The sequence below is a fragment of the Bos taurus genome, chromosome 3, assembly GCF_002263795.3.
Source record: "Bos taurus isolate L1 Dominette 01449 registration number 42190680 breed Hereford chromosome 3, ARS-UCD2.0, whole genome shotgun sequence".
Taxonomy (NCBI): Eukaryota; Metazoa; Chordata; class Mammalia; order Artiodactyla; family Bovidae; genus Bos; species Bos taurus.
The window spans coordinates 25,236,742-25,253,539 of record NC_037330.1 but is presented as its reverse complement, the minus strand read 5'-3'; the positions used below and the strand labels follow the sequence as shown (position 1 = coordinate 25,253,539).

The 16,798-nt window shown below is 39.9% G+C and overlaps 2 protein-coding genes across 10 annotated transcripts in view; one reads left to right on the top strand and one right to left on the bottom strand.

The window, feature by feature from the left end:
* The window catches only part of WDR3 (WD repeat domain 3), a 39,371-nt gene extending 36,523 nt beyond the window's left edge, over nt 1–2,848 (top strand). For 3 of the 4 annotated variants that reach the window (XM_005204029.5, XM_005204028.5, XM_024988555.2), the window contains 2 exons: nt 1,724–1,817; nt 2,114–2,848. In XM_005204029.5, coding sequence (XP_005204086.1) covers nt 1,724–1,817; nt 2,114–2,269 — 250 coding nt within the window. In that variant the 3' untranslated portion in view covers nt 2,270–2,848. The remainder of the gene's footprint in view (nt 1–1,723; nt 1,818–2,113) is intronic. The other variant, NM_001192388.3, reaches the window with a different exon arrangement.
* The window catches only part of SPAG17 (sperm associated antigen 17), a 256,137-nt gene that overhangs the window by 3,246 nt on the left and 236,093 nt on the right, over nt 1–16,798 (bottom strand). For 4 of the 6 annotated variants that reach the window (XM_015463351.3, XM_059884726.1, XM_059884725.1 and 1 more), the window contains 2 exons: nt 15,049–15,193; nt 11,832–11,978 (listed from right to left, as the gene is read on the bottom strand). The exons of 1 other annotated variant lie outside the window; for it this stretch is intronic. In XM_015463351.3, coding sequence (XP_015318837.2) covers nt 11,839–11,978; nt 15,049–15,193 — 285 coding nt within the window. In that variant the 3' untranslated portion in view covers nt 11,832–11,838. Of the gene's footprint in view, nt 1–7,397; nt 7,500–11,831; nt 11,979–15,048; nt 15,194–16,798 lie in introns of all 6 variants that reach the window. One more of the 6 variants, XR_009493800.1, reaches the window with a different exon arrangement.

Genomic DNA, 16,798 nt, shown 5'->3' with positions numbered 1-16,798 from the left:
GTCTCATGAGCATAACTCCTCCAGTAGTGCCTCACCTGAAGCCCTCTCCATGCTTTGCAATTAATAAATGTGACACTTCAGTTTCAGAGACTGTTAGGAATTTCAGTGCTGGCCAGCACAGATTATTTCTTACCCTTTGGTGGTCAGTCTTGCTCCTAAAGTGCCGACAGTGATGACCCACCTCTTGAAGTACCAGGAGGTACTACGCTGCTCAGGATGCCCAGGCAGGCGGAGGTCTCCAAGTTACAGTCTAAGGCAGTGGCCCTGGTTCTGGGTAGGGTGCTGAAAGCCCATCCCTGAATGACCAGTCTCCTTCAGTGGTGTTTCTAACTGTTGAGTTTAAACTAAATGGTTTGGTTTTGTTTCCATAACGGAATTTTAAGGAGCAGTCAGCTTATTTCCCAGGCCTCTACAAATGCAAATGGAAGAGCAGTGGTGTATTTGGAGGGAACTAAGAAACATAACTGCTTCCCAGTAGCTTGGATAGTAAAGGATCTGCCTGCAATGCAGCAGACCTGGCTTCAGTCCCTGAGTTGTGAAGATGCCCTGGAGAAGGGAATGGCTACACATTCCAGTATTCTTGCCTGGAAAACTCCACGGACAGAGGGCCCTGGCAGGCTGCAGTCCGTGGAATCGCAAAGAGTCGGACGCAACTGAGCAACTAAGCACTCAAGAAACAAAGAAAATGTTTGTTACATTATATTCTTAAATAGGAAGAATTTGTATTAAATATGTAACAGAGGAAAAATGTATTTACAAAGGCTTAGTATATTCTTGGTAAAGGAAATGGCAGCCCACTCCAGTATTCTTGCCTGGAGAAGCCCATGGACAGGGGAGCCTGGTGGACTGGACTCCATGGGGTCATGGAAAGTCAGACATGACTGAGTGAATAGCCCACACACACAATACATTCTTATCTCCCACTTTGTCCCCCAGTCTCAAGCCCTTGTATAAGAGAACAGGAATATTGGCAAATTTGAACATTCCCTAAAATGCTGTTAGGAAAACAGTAGAAACTGCTCAGCCAATACCAATTAATTAAAAGAAAATGATGTACTTGGTAAATTGGCATTTTTTTTTCATAAACCTTAACCCTTCATTCCTTTTTCTTTCTTTCAGGATAGTAGCAAATGAAGATATACATATCTACAGTGTATTTCTCATTGCTATGGCATATGTTGAATCAGGGTCACTGATTCTAAGAGAAACACTGAATATTTCTAGCATATTGGGGTTGTAGATGGGTGCTATCTCGCAAGTAGATATGGCAGGTCACAGCTGTGAATGAGGGTGAGTGTGGAAGTTAAAAAGCATGAAGTCATCCAGGGCATGTTGGTACTCTTGGTCAGAGTTTGATCATCTCTCTCTCTTTTTTTTTTTTGCTGAAATATAAATCTTTGAGTTAGTGTTTCTTAGAAGGCTCATTTTCCCTCTGAAATCCCCATAGGATACTGTTGTTAAAAATCTGTGGCCATTTGATAGATTGCTGGGAAAGTCAGCTTTTTAGATGTTAGGATACTAGGTTTTAAAATTATTAGATAGAACTGAATAGTAGGGAAGAAACTTCTTTAGCCCTTTTTGCTAGAAGCATTTCTATATTCCCATGATGGGTGAAATGATTTTTTTTTTTTTTTTGCTTTGATATTGTTTTGTTGCTGGTTCTAGGAGGTGTAGCCAAAACCACTATTCTTTGTGACAATGCTTGGTGTTGTTTTTCTATTAGGATTCACTTTGGCCAGATCACTAGCAACCAAATGCTTGTGCCAGTGATTGAAAAATTAAAGGAAACAACCATTTCAAAAGTCAGCCAAGTCCGGGTAAGTATCTTTGTAGAGGTAGCCGTAGAATAAGAAGGGGAAATCCTAGTGTATATGTGACTTACAACTAGCATGGTGTGTTGTGCCCAGTCTTGTGTGATACTGACCTGACGTATATACATATTTAAGATGAGGTTTTTGTTGGAGCTGGTAGACATAAGGAAAAAAGACAAGAAAAGACCTTAGGGAGGGATGGGTAGCAACACATGAAGCTTTGGTTCCTCTGACTCACATAGCTGTGACACTGAACTGAAGTGAGGGGAAGTTCGTTTAATCTCTCTTCTATTCTTCCTCAGGATGTTATTGGCTTTAACATGGCAGGTCTCGATTATCTCAAGAGGGAATGTGAAGCGAAAAGTGAAGTTATGTTTTTTGCTGATGCTACCAGCCACTTGGAAGAAAAGAAGAGGAAGAGGAAAAAGAGGGAGAAGCTAATTTTAACAGTGACTTAGAACTAAAATGTGCCTTTTCCAACTTTTGCTTGAGAAGGACTTCCAAACTAAGCAACGGTAGCGTTGGTGTAATATTCAAGAGATTATCATGTTGTAGAGGTGATATCACATGATGTATTTCCCAGCTCTGCCTGAAGGAATTTCAGCATAGGAGTGTCTTGGATTGAAACAGACTAGTTTAAAATCTGTGCTCTGAATGGGGAGCCCTCTAAGACGCATGCCCTTTATAGTCTAGCAGGAAGCAGAGAATTTTTTAAATTAGGTATTGTTTCACTAAAGTTGAAACTTTAACATTTCAAAATGTTTCCTTATTTATGTCAGAAGATTTGATGAGTAATTTGTTACCTCTCCAGATTAGGTTTTATAGCCCACTGAGATAGTCAGGTATGATACTGATCACCTTCTGCCCATAAATGTAAGTCTTGAACTTTCAGAGCCAAAAGGGACCATAAAAGTTACCTGGAACAGCCTCCTTAAACTTAACCTCTTGCAGGTTGTTTTGTCGTTATATAAGACGATCCTAATTGCTATTTCTATTCCTCTAAGTACTTGTTTGTAATTAAAGAGCAGTCAACCTGAGATACCTGGCTGTGCTTTTTGGGTGACTAGTATGCTGTATATATGTCTTCGTGGTGGGGAGGTGGCAGTGTTTTAGGAAAGGAAATGGACACATACCTTTGGGGCTGGACTTTTCTTTGTGGGAAGTTTTTAAATCACTAACTGGATCTCCTTGTTAGAAATCAGTGCAGATTTTCACTATCTTTTTGAGTCTGTTTAAGTAGTTGTATGTTTCTATGAATTTGTCCATTTCATCTAAATTACTGTGTTGTACTACCATTTTCTTGCCAATCTCAGACGCAGTTCCTATCTCTCCTAAACCACACGCCTATTATTGTTCCTAAGCATTAACACAGTCACTGAACTGAAGTAAGGAATTGAATAGTTAGGCATAGAGTTCCTGAGACTTCACCGTGAAAAGGCAGGAGGATAGACAGTGTGATGGATACTAGGTGCATTCCACTCTGAAGAATCAACCTTTTAGGCAGTTATTCCTACCACCAGAAAGAGGAATTACTTAAAGTGTTTCTCAGTGACAAGTATCAGAAATCACATTCACCCCAAAGAAATCTAGCAGAGCACCTAGGGCAGTGACCAAGGAGACAGTGGTGTCTGTCACTGGGATCTAGGGTTCCACTCACCCATCTGTACAGCCTTTCCAGGCCAGACGAGGCAGGAGCTCAGGAAGAAGCACCTAGTCTACAAACAGGCTTCCCAGTGGCTCAGTGAATCCGCCTGCCAATGCAGGAGGCACAGTTTCCATCCCTGGGTTGGGAAGAGCCTCTGGAGGAGGAAATGGCTACCCATTGTAGTATTCTGGCCTGGAAAATTCCAGGGACAGAGGAGTCTGGTGGGCTGCAGTCCATGGGGTCACAAAGAGTCACACACGACTGAGAATGCACACACTGCAAACAGTATCTACAATACATCCCTTTCTTCATAAGACCCTGGGTTTTGAGATAAGACTAACGCTCTTAAGGATAACATCACCTTATATTCTAAGTCCTGTCACTTTATTTCTGAGGTTATGGGATGGAAGCAGCTCTGATATATACAGCAGTCACTGGCCCATCCCTTGTTAGGCCAAGTGCTAGCTGCCCTTGGATAATTCCTACCCTTTAAGCATAGGCTGGACCTGTTGACCTGCTTCTAAAGAATAGAATAAATGTAATAGGATATCTCTTCCAAGGTTAGGTTATTAACACCCTGAATTATGCTGTGCTCACACGCTCTCAGATCTTCTTGATCGCTCTAGTAAACATAAGCTGCCTATTGTAAAATGCCCTGAGAGCAGTCTCCTGACACCAGCCGTGAGGGACTGAGGTCCTCCATCTAACTGCCTGCAAGGAACTGCATCCTGCCACTGACTGCTTGAGTGAGCTGAAAGCAGATTCACCCCTAGTTGAGCCACAGTAACAACAGCTATATGTCTGTATTCCTTACTCACACAAGCTAGGAGATCAGGAGTGTCTGTTGCTTTAAGTTACTGAGTTATGGAGAAATGTATAGCTTAGTATCTTAAAGCAATAAGCATTCATGATGTTTTGATAACAGATAGCTGGAGTACTTACCACTGGCTCAGAGTAGAAACACACAGAATATGTTACTTTTTCTGTTTGAGACATATACAATATAAAACTATATAATGATGCCAATAGGTAGAAAAGATTGGGAAGAAAAAGATGAAAACGTTTTCTGTCAGATATCACAGAATCTTTACAATAGGTATTTAAAAGATACTCATTGTACTTCCGTTAATATCATTAACTGATAATATGAACAAAGAGGCATAAAGACGTACCATTTAAGACATTTCTATTAGGTACACTCATGTCATTACTTTTGACAGATTGGTGCCAACAGGCATTATGAATATTGGAAAGCTGTGCTGTAGTTTTCAGAATGGTCCAGCTAGAGTTTCAGACTTCATCACTTTAGTTTAGGGTAACTTCTGAAAGTCATGGACTAGAACCAAGATAAACCACACCTTAATCAGTGGTTTCTAAAGAATGTTCCCAGACCTTTAGGGTCTGAAGACCCTTTTGAGAATCATCTGCATGGTCAAAAATATTTTAAAATGATAATAGTGTCCTCCAGAAATTCATGTCTACCCGAAACCTATAAATGTGACATTTGGAATTAAGGAGAAGGAAATGGCAGCCCACTCCAGTACTGCCTGGAGAATCTCCATGGACAGAGGAGCCTGCTACAGTCCATGGGGTCACAAAGAGTCAAACATGACTGACTATTTGGAATTAAGTTATTTATAAAACATTCTCTAACAAATAACCATGTGCAAAAATACACAAAAAATGTATCAGTCCCTAGGCTCACAAAGAGTCGCACACAACTGACTAGTAACAGATTTTGGTACTGGGAAGTGAGGTGCTGCTTTAACAAATACCTAAAAATGTGGAAATGGCTTTGGAATCAAGCAATGGGTGAAAGCAAATTATTTTGAGCTGCATAATAGAAAAGTTATATTAATAGATTACCTTGAAAAGACTGCTGGTAGAAATAATGGATATTAAAAGCAATTTTGATATAGGTTCAGAAGGAAGGGATAGGGACAGTAAAGAACACTTCAAGCATCTTAGAGAATTTCTGTATTGTAAACAGACTGTTGGTAGAAATATGAACATGAAAGGTGTTTTTGGTAAGCTCTCAGATGGAAACAACATATTATTGGACAGTGGAGGAAGAGAGATCCTTGTTACCATGTGGCAGAAAACTTGGCTGAATTGTCTTCTGCTTTTGGATAAAAAGTAGAACTTATAAACAATGAAATTGTATTTTTACTTGAAGTTTCCAAGCAAAATATGGAAGATGTGTCCTGGTTTCTTGCTGCTTATAGTAAAATGCAAGAGGAAAGAGATAAATTGAGGAAGGAAATGGACAGCAAAAAGGAACCTGAACATGATGATTCAGGAAATTCACAGCCTGTCCATATTGTAAGATATGCTAAGGTACGCTCTGAAGAGTTTATCTAAGGTTTAACTGGAAAGCCTAGTGGAAAAACAGGTTTGTGACCAAGATGAGTACCATCAGCCATCTCAGTAGAAGCCAGGAACAAAGGTGAGACTTGAGGAAAGACCTGTGGAGAGCCCTCACACCTAATGGTGTGGAGCCCCTTGACAATGAAAACTTCAGAGAATGTTCTGTCAGCAGAAACACTGCCTGCTTGGCTTGGGGGCCAGAGGCAGGAAATGAAGGGAGGCTGCCAGACTTCTGAGCTTCTATAAGCAGAAAGCGGGCTGCCCAGAGGATAATACTTTATCGGGCTAAGGACAGAGGGTGGGACCCAAACAGCCTCTGAGGGTCCAGAGGGTGGGGCTAGGGAAGTCCCTGGCCCAGAGCTCAGCTCAAGACATAAATGATTGTGTTCATACTCTGAAATCTCAGCAAATCTGCCCTGAGCATTGCAAACACGTAGCCTGGTGATAGCTTAATTCTTTGCATCTTCTCTTTTTAAAAGGATAATGTCTTCTTATGTTATCCCACCACAGTATTTTGCAAGCTGATGACTTGTTTCCGAGTTTCACAGGTCTGCAAATGGAGAGGACACCAGGATAGGTGAAGAATTTGGGGAGTGTTGGAATGGACTGAGTGTATTTTGCATGTGAGATGGATGTGAATTTTGGGGGACCAGAGGGTAGACTATATTGAGTTTGTCCCCACAAAACGCACGTCTACCAGGGACCGATGAATGTGACCTTATTTGTAAATAGGGTCTTTACAGATGCAATCAAGTTAAGATGAAGCCTTATCTTATTCAAGTGCATGCATGCCTGCTAAGTCGCTTCAGTCGTGTCTGACTCTTTGCGACCCCATGGACTGTAGCCTGCTAGGCTCCTCTGTCTGTAGGGTTCTCCAGCCAAGAAGAGTGGAGTGGGTTACCATTTCCTCCTCCAGGGGATCTTCCTTATCCAGGGATCAAACCTACCTCTCTTGTGTCTCCTGCATTGGCAGGTTCTTTACCACTAGTGCCACTTGGGAAGCCCATTCAAGATGAGGGTAGCCCCTTCATCCAATGAGGAGCCCCTGGTGGCTCACACAGTAAAGAGTCTGCCTGCAGTGCAGGAGACTCAGGTTTGATCCCTGGGTCGGGAAGATCCCCTGGAGAAGGAGATGGCAACTCACTCCAGTATTGCCTGGAGAAGCCCGTGGACTGAGGAGCCTGGCAGGCTACAGTCCATGGGGTCGCAAAGAGACTAACACTTTAAGTCATATGACTGTTGATCTTATGAGGAGAGAGGTATAGAAACACAAAGGGAAGAATGCCACTGGAGACAGGCAAAGATGAGAGTGGTGCGTTATAGGCTGAGGAACACCAAGGATTGTGGGGAACCAGCAGAAGTTAAGGTCATAGAACAAGTTCTCCCTCAGAGGCTACAGAAGAACCAACCCTGCTCACACCTCGATTCCAATCGTCTGGCTTCCCAAACTGCAAGAGAAGAAATACCCACTGTTTTAAGTCACCTGGTCTGTGGTACTTAGTTATAGCAGCCTTGGGCAACAAATACAGATTTGTTACAGCAGTCCTAAGAAACAAATGCAAGATGTTACTGACCTTTTTCTCTCATGACTATACAGTGGAGTCTTCCAGAGACTCTGCAATGTGTGATATGGTGACAGATTGAAGACAGAGCAGCTGTGAGAATCCAGCTATGTTCTGTTGAGCCAAACATTAAAAGATTTGCCAAAATTTAATCTTCCCCTCATTAATTTTTGTTTGGAAAAGTTATTTTTCATTAACAATTTATTTACAGTAATGAACTGTTTTTTTTAAATATAAGTTTTAAGTTTTTCCCAGTTTTAATTCTAATATGGTAAATACTGATAAAAAATGACCCACATAAACAAAAGCTTTGGGGGATCCTCATTCATTTTTTTTAAAATTTTATTTTATTTTTAAACTTTACAATATTGTATTAGTTTTGCCAAATATCGAAATGAATCCGCCACAGGTATACCCGCGTTCCCCATCCTGAACCCTCCACCCTCCTCCCTCCCCTACCCTCCCTCTGGGTCGTCCCAGTGCACCAGCCCCAAGCATCCAGTACCGTGCATCGAACCTGGACTGGCGACTTGTTTCATACATGATATTATACATGTTTCAATGCTATTCTCCCAAATCTCCCCACCCTCTCCCTCTCCCACAGAGTCCATAAGACTGATCTATACATCGGTGTCTCTTTTGCCGTCTCATACACAGGGTTATTGTTACCATCTTTTTAAATTCCATATATATGCGTTAGTATACTGTATTGGTGTTTTTCTTTCTGGCTTACTTCACTCTGTATAATAGGTTCTAGTTTCATCCACTTGTTCCATTGATCAATATTTCTGTCTTTGTGCCAGTACCATACTGTCTTGATAACTGTGGCTTTGTAATAGAGCCTGAAGTCAGGTAGGTTGATTCCTCCAGTTCCATTCTTCTTTCTCAAGATTGCTTTGGCTATTCGAGGTTTTTTGTATTTCCATACAAATTGTGAAATTATTTGTTCTAGCTCTGTGAAGAATACCGTTGGTAGCTTGATAGGGATTGCATTGAATCTATAAATTGCTTTGGGTAGTATACTCATTTTCCCTATATTGATTCTTCCAATCCATGAACATGGTATATTTCTCCATCTATTAGTGTCCTCTTTGATTTCTTTCACCAGTGTTTTATAGTTTTCTATATATAGGTCTTTAGTTTCTTTAGGTAGATATATTCCTAAGTATTTTATTCTTTCCGTTGCAATGGTGAATGGAATTGTTTCCTTAATTTCTCTTTCAGTTTTCTCATTATTAGTGTATAGGAATGCAAGGGATTTCTGTGTGTTGATTTTATATCCTGCAACTTTACTATAATCATTGATTAGTTCTAGTAATTTTCTGGTGGAGTCTTTAGGGTTTTCTATGTAAAGGATCATGTCATCTGCAAACAGTGAGAGTTTTACTTCTTCTTTTCCAATTTGGATTCCTTTTATTTCTTTTTCTGCTCTGATTGCTGTGGTCAAAACTTCCAAAACTATGTTGAATAGTAATGGTGAAAGTGGGCACCCTTGTCTTGTTCCTGACTTTAGAGGAAATGCTTTCAGTTTTTCCCCATTGAGGATAATGTTTGCTGTGGGTTTGTCATATATAGCTTTTATTATATTGAAGTATGTTCCTTCTATTCCTGCTTTCTGGAGAGTTCTTATCATAAATGGATGTTGAATTTTGTCGAAGGCTTTCTCTGCATCTATTGAGATAATCATATGGTTTTTGTTTTTCAATTTGTTAATGTGGTGTATAACATTGATTGATTTGCGGATAACACACAAGGGAATTCCCATAAGGATAACAGCTGATCTTTCAATAGAAACTCTTCAAGCCAGGAGGGAATGGCAAGACATACTTAAAGTGATGAAAGAAAATAACCTACAGCCCAGATTATTGTACCCAGCAAGGATCTCATTCAAATATGAAGGAGAAATCAAAAGCTTCTCAGACAAGCAAAAGCTGAGAGAATTCAGCACCACCAAACCAGCTCTCCAACAAATACTAAAGGATATTCTCTAGACAGGAAACACAAAAACAGTGTATAAACTTGAACCCAAAACAATAAAGTAAATGGCAACGGGATCATACTTATCAGTAATTACCTTAAACGTAAATGGGTTGAATGCCCCAACCAAAAGACAAAGACTGGCTGAATGGATACAAAAACAAGACCCCTACATATGTTGTCTACAAGAGACCCACCTCAAAACAGGGGACACATACAGACTGAAAGTGAAGGGCTGGAAAAAGATTTTCCATGCAAATAGGGACCAAAAGAAAGCAGGAGTAGCAATACTCATATCAGATAAAATAGACTTTAAAACAAAGGCTGTGAAAAGAGACAAAGAAGGTCACTACATAATGATCAAAGGATCAATCCAAGAAGAAGATATAACAATTATAAATATATATGCACCCAACACGGGAGCACCGCAATATGTAATGCTAACAAATGCTAACAAGTATGAAAGGAGAAATTAACAATAACACAATAATAGTGAGAGACTTTAATACCCCACTCACACCTATGGATAGATCAACTAAATAGAAAATTAACAAGGAAACACAAACGTTAAACAATACAATAGACCAGTTAGACCTCATTGATATCTATAGGACATTTCATCCCAAAACAATGAATTTCACCTTTTTCTCAAGTGCACATGGAACCTTCTCCAGGATAGATCACATCCTGGGCCATAAATCTAGCCTTGGTAAATTCAAAAAAATAGAAATCATTCCAAGCATCTTTTCTGACCATAATGCAGTAAGATTAGATCTCAATTACAGGAGAAAAACTATTAAAAATTCCAATATATGGAGGCTGAACAACACGCTGCTGAATAACCAACAAATCACAGAAGAAATCAAAAAGAAATCAAAAAGAAATCAAAATTTGCGTAGAAACTAATGAAAATGAAAACACAACAACTCAAAACCTGTGGGACACTTTAAAAGCAGTCCTAAGGGGAAAGTTCATAGCAATACAGGCATACCTAAAGAAACAAGAAAAAAGTCAAATAAATAACCTAACCCTACACCTAAAGCAACTAGAAAAGGAAGAAATGAAGAACCCCAGGGTTAGTAGAAGGAAAGAAATCTTAAAAATTAGGGCAGAAATAAATGCAAAAGAAACAAAAGAGACCATAGCAAAAATCAACAAAGCCAAAAGCTGGTTCTTTGAAAGGATAAATAAAATTGACAAACCATTAGCCAGACTCATCAAGAAACAAAGGGAGAAAAATCAAATCAATAAAATTAGAAATGAAAATGGAGAGATCACAACAGACAACACAGAAATACAAAGGATCATAAGAGACTACTATCAACAATTATATGCCAATAAAATGGACAACGTGGAAGAAATGGACAAATTCTTAGAAAAGTACAACTTTCCAAAACTGGACCAGGAAGAAATAGAAAATCTTAACAGACCCATCACAAGCATGGAAATTGAAACTGTAATCAAAAATCTTCCAGCAAACAAAAGCTCATTCATTTTTAAGAATACATAAAGAGGGCTTCCTTGGTGGCTCAGTGGTAAAGAATCTGCTTGCCAATGCAGGAGACACAGGTTTGATCCCTGGTCCAGGAAGATCCCACATGCCACAGAACAATTAAGCCCGTGCACCACAACTTCTGAGCCTGCACTCTAGGGCCTGGGAACCGAAACAAATGAAGCCCTTGTGCTCTAGGGTCTGTGCTCTGCAACGAGAGACGCCACCACAATAAAAAGCCCACGTGCCACAGCTGGACAGTAGCCCCTGCTTGCCACAGCTAGGGAAAAACTGTGTAGCAATGAAGACCCAGCACAGCCATATATACATATATAAGTATATGTATATAGGCTTCCCTGGAGGCTCAGACAGTACAGAATCCACCTGCAAGCGGGAGACCTGGGTTTGAGCCCTAGGTTGGGAAGATCCCCTGGAGGAGGGCATGGCAACCCACTCCAGTATTCCTGCCTGGAGAATCCCCAGGGACAGAGGAGGCTGGCGGGCTGTAGTCCACGGGGTTGCAGAGTCGGACATGACTGAGAGACTAAGCACAGCACATAAGGAGTCTTTGAGTCCAAAAAATGTAAGAACCACTGACCTAACTGTAAATTCTCAAGTACAGAAGGGCATCCTGCTGTTGATGTTCCTACCCTTGGAAAGTCAGATCAATGTCAAAAATAGCACTTGAAAGAATAAACTTTAGAATCACACTGAAGTAAGTTAGGTTTTTTACTTCTTCAAGATTCTCTGAGCCTGAGTTTCCTTATTTATAAAGTGGGGGAATATCTACCTTGTAGATAGTATGAGGATCAGATGGATAATGAGTATAAATGGGTAGCTGTTATTATTAGAAACAAGTATTTTAATTCCACCAGACTAAGTGGCTCAGTGGTTGCTGGCTGAATGAAGATGAGAACAAATGTGAGGTCTATGGCCTCAAATTTGAATGGATGACAAATTACAAATGTATTACTTACCTGACTCCTAATGTGGAGAAATTTTACGGGACATGAAGACTCCGAGTGCAGAGGAAGAAATTGTAGAAATCCTCTGGACCATGGGATTTTCTTTTCCCTGGGGAAAATCTTTTGGTCTCTTATCATAATTGCTGCTTGTTAAAACTGGTAAAATACCCATTAAGGACTATTATTTTCATGAACAAATGAATTGTATATGCAAACTCCGGTAATATTTTAGAATTAGAATCTTTAGCATCATCAGATCACTTTTAGGTATTTTCTATTTAATGCAAATTCTATATGCCAAGCTTAGAGGATGAAGGATGGATATTGATCTGGAATTTCTCTGGTGCCCTCTAGTGTATGTTTCTCTGCTACATGACTGGCCTTTCTATAGGCACCATCAATCACTATAACCAGGTCCCAGAACACACCAACATGCAGATTTCACGCTTTTTTGGTGTGAAGGGGAGGGAATAGATCTTGAGAAATGGGCTATGAACTATCATTGTTGACCCTGGAAGTAGACTAAAGATTTAGTAAAACTCTTTTCCCATCTCTCTGTGCCAGACAGATCGTCTCTAATCTGTAAGCAAGGAAATAGAAATGTTATTAGAATGAATGCAAAATTATTTAAATGCTGCGATCATCAGCAGGGATTCAGTTATTAGATTCAGCATCTAATAACTTGTGTGAAGAGGACATAATTGCCAGAGGGGGGAAATCCTTCTCAGTGAGAAGGATTTTTAAATTTACTCATTTTAAATTTTAGTCCTTAACACTCCCTGTACTTCCTTTCCTATGTTGTTGCTGTTGTTTAGTCTCTAAGTTATGTTTAACTCTGTGCAACCGCATGGACTGTAGCCCACCAGGCTCCTCTGTCCATCAGATCTTCCAGGAAAGAATACTGGAGTGGGTTGCCATTTCCTTCTCCATGTGCTTCCTTTCTTATGTTACATTTTCTATTTCTTACATTGTACTTATTACCATTAGAGTCCACATTTCACTTATTTTGTCTATTGTCTGTCTTCCTACTGGAATGCAAGCTACATAAAGGCAGAGATTTGTCTCTTGTTCATTGCCGTACCCCTGATGCCTAGCACATTAGGGATACTTATGATCTTTGAAAGAATGAACTATGCGTGCTCAGTTGCTAAGTCATATTTGACTCTGTGACACCTTGCACTGTAGCCTACCAGGATCCTCTGTCTGTAGGATTTTCCTGGAAAGAATACTGGAGTGGGTTGCCAGGGTATCTTCCTGACCCAAGGATTGAACTTATATCTCTTGAGTCTCTTGCACTGGCAGGCAGGTTCTTTACCACCGAACCACCTGGGAAGCCCATAAACAAATGAATACAACTCCACTTCTATTGAATCGTGATCACCTGACACAATTTCCCCTAATTTCTCTTTCACCTTAGAATGTCTAGACCCTTGGTCATCTTTACTCTCTCCCTTGCCCATCTTTACCCTCTCCCTTGCCAAGATTAACCCTTCAGCTCTGCTCCTGATTAGCCTTTCACCTTCTTTTGGATATTGCTGCCTCAGTTCTCTTATACATATTTTTAATATTTCTCTTCTGATCCATTCTTTCCAGCCTACAAGCATACGAAATATACCACACTAAACTGAAAATCTCCCCTTTGCTCTGTTGCCTCCCTGAGTCTGAGGCACCATATTCTCTTGCTCTTTCCTTCAATAATAAATTGAAAGTGTATCCATACTCAATATTTCTGCTTTCTCAACACTCAGCCATTCTTTATGTTTTGCAGTTTTTTGTCCCCCAAAATCTAGTGGTTCTATTTAAATCAGAATCCTCCTTGACATCTCCATAGCATCTGTCAACTATGTCCATATTTTCCTTGAAATTCTTTGAGATATTTCACATGTTGCCAATTGCTTGTTCTCTCTCTCCTGGCTTCTCTTTTTTTCTCCTGCTCCATAAACAAACCCAAATTTCTACTAATTTCCCCCATACTTTCTATCACCACTTCTGCAGCTGACAATTACAATTATTATATTTCCAACTCTGACTCCTCCACTGAGACCCAGTCCCAAATCTCCACGATTCATTCCCTGAACCCCAACCCTTGCCAGTGAACTCTATGTCCTCTAACTTCCTTTTCTTAAGGGGTCCCACCTGAGGTTTTACAGTACCCCATGCCAGAGGCCTTTCACCCACGTCCCTCTTGCATTTCTACTGTTGCCACACTATAGCTCTTGTCCTTACACTTGAAGGCTTGCTGAAGGAACCTTCTACTGGTTTGTTGCATATCCAGTAGCTCTTCTCCTTCAACACAGCCTGTATGATAACAATGAATTCATTTTTATAAAGACATGCTGATTATATCACCCAGTCGATCAGAATTTCAATGATTCAGTGTTGCTTATATAATAAAGTTTAAGCCAAGAATTCAAAATCTCCCACAACTTGATTCCAACCAGCTTTGCCACTATATTACTAATACTCTAAGCTCTCAACAAATTGAACTCCCTGCTTACCCTCCTGAACAATTGGAGCTTTCCTATTGCTACAGTTTTGTTCATTCTTCCTAAGTCTCTTTTCATCAAAAGTTTTTGTATTCTATAAGACCCAGCTCAAATATCAAATAGATATACCTATAATACAAAGTGGTATATGATTCATACTATTGGAGTTACAATACAGGAATCAAGTGTGAAAATTTTATTCCTGCTACCAGCTTATGTAGCTTAAGATAGAGTTCAATTTTCACTTTTATATTTGATAAAATATTTCATACAGTACATGGCATATAAAAGGTTCTTGGTATCTATATATTCTATATACAGGAGATACCAATATGAAGGAATGTATGTGTAATTCAATACTTATTCATTCTGTTTCTATAATAAGGTATATCCTATCCCCCAAGAAGATGACCAGGTTTTTTTCTTAAGACAAAAGACTTGCTTTTTAAAAAATTTCTGACTGTTTGATACCCCAGAGATGGCCAATAATATTGAGATTTATCCAACTTAAAGTTACATGTACTATGTGTCAGGCACTTTGCTAGATGCTTTCAAAAAACAAATGAAGAAACAAGTCTTTGTCCTAAGAAATTTAACTCTGTGGTTTTAAAACTAGAATAAATGAAGCTACAGAGGGCAGATGTGAGGGGATTGGGAAACACCATTTTGACTTCTGTGTTCTCCTTGTTCAAATGTAATTTTTACACTATATGTGGTGACTCAAATTGAACTTTAAAGGATATTTGCTTCCACGGGTAAGAACAGGACATCATGCTCAGTCATAATCTCTATATTGTGAGAGATGTGTGCCAATCCCTTGGTGCCATCCTCCCCAACAGCCATGGCAAATAACTCCACTTTCAGATCTGCCTGCAAACCAGCTGCCACCTGAAATGCACAATGAAGCTTTAGAATCAGCCATACAGAAGTTCAAAATTTTCACATGATTTTGAGCAACTTATTCAAACTCTCCAATCTAGCTCCCTCATCTATCAATTTGGTCCAAAGGAATGACTGCTGTTTCAGCATTTAGAAGAATTACTTCATGGATTAGATAGGTAGATTTCCATTGAGTTAGTGGGACCCAGGATAAATTGAAGGAGAAAGTCAGGTGCCATTTAGGAAAAAGCATAAGGAAACTAAATGCCAGGGTGCTGGAGGGCAAACTCCTTATGATGTCTGTAATTGTGCTATTTCTTGAATATCAGTAGCGAGGTTCTATTTATTGTCATCTCTGTAAACAAAGATAAATTTAATCAAAGATAAACATAAATTTAATCTTAAATTTAAGAGACTAGGTGAATCCCACAATTTCTGTGCCCATGCCCCATGGTTTAGCATGTTCCTACTGTAGGACTTGTAACATGGCAAAGCCAGTAGAGAGAGACAGAATTAGTTTAAATGCCAAACTGCTTAGATCTGAAAGATACATGGAAGAGGATGTATCAACAAAAAAGAAACCTGATATACCATGAAGGAGAAACACAGCAAGGAATGGGCTTCTTGCCTTGTCCCCTGAAAAGAACACTAAGCCAGGAAAGAAAGGGCTGTTTATGTTTGGAAGCCACCTCCCTAGGAGGTGGGTTAAAAAGCCAATGTGAGAACAGTTATCTGGAAAAAATAAATCAGAAACTACCACACAGAAAGCAATTAGGTACGAATATAATTTTTTTTTCTTCGATTGGGTTTTATAAATAATAGAATTGAAAAATGTTTCAGTTTTTTCAGTGCTGTGCTTGTGGACGTCCGCACGCTGGAGGGTATCCAGCAGCTTCTGAGAACCAGGCCCTCAGCCCTCCAAGCCCAACAATCGGAGCAGGGCCGGGGGATGACGACGCTGCACGAGGGGAGCTGGAGGGCTGCCATAACACAGGTCTACCTGGGTTTGGAGTGCATTCATGTAGTGCTAGCAATGAACCAAGCTGGATAGTGGTGAGGTTTAGATACAGAGAAGTCTGTAGGCTACATTTTTCTGCCAGAGCCAAAACTACCATCAGAAAGAAAAAAGGTATAGAGTGAGTTTGGGTTTTTAGTATGTATAAAGGTTGATTTAGCAGTCGTTTAGGGTTTTGGCATAATCCCTACTTAAAATGAAAAAGATTTGCGAACTTCCCAGAACAGTGGGAGAAAAGCTTCCTTTAACTGTGCTTTTTTGTTCTATGTTGTGAAGATTCTGAAATTCTGACATGGGACAGTGATGAAGTGTTTCAGAGAGGTCCTCGTAAATTAGTGGATTGAATCCCCAAAAGGATTTCTGTTTTTGAATTGCGGCCTACATATTACTGTTTTATAGATCATAAGATATTGGAGCTGCAAGAGGGCTGAGAAATGATCAGTCTAAGCTCCTTTTATAGATGAGGAAAGCAAGGCGCAGAGGATTAACCAACAGCATCACAGAGCTGCTTGGTAGCAGAGTTACAAGAAACCAGCTGACTTTGAACTACAGCCAACCGATTCTTCTGTGTCAACACACAGCCACCGTGACCGCTTTAA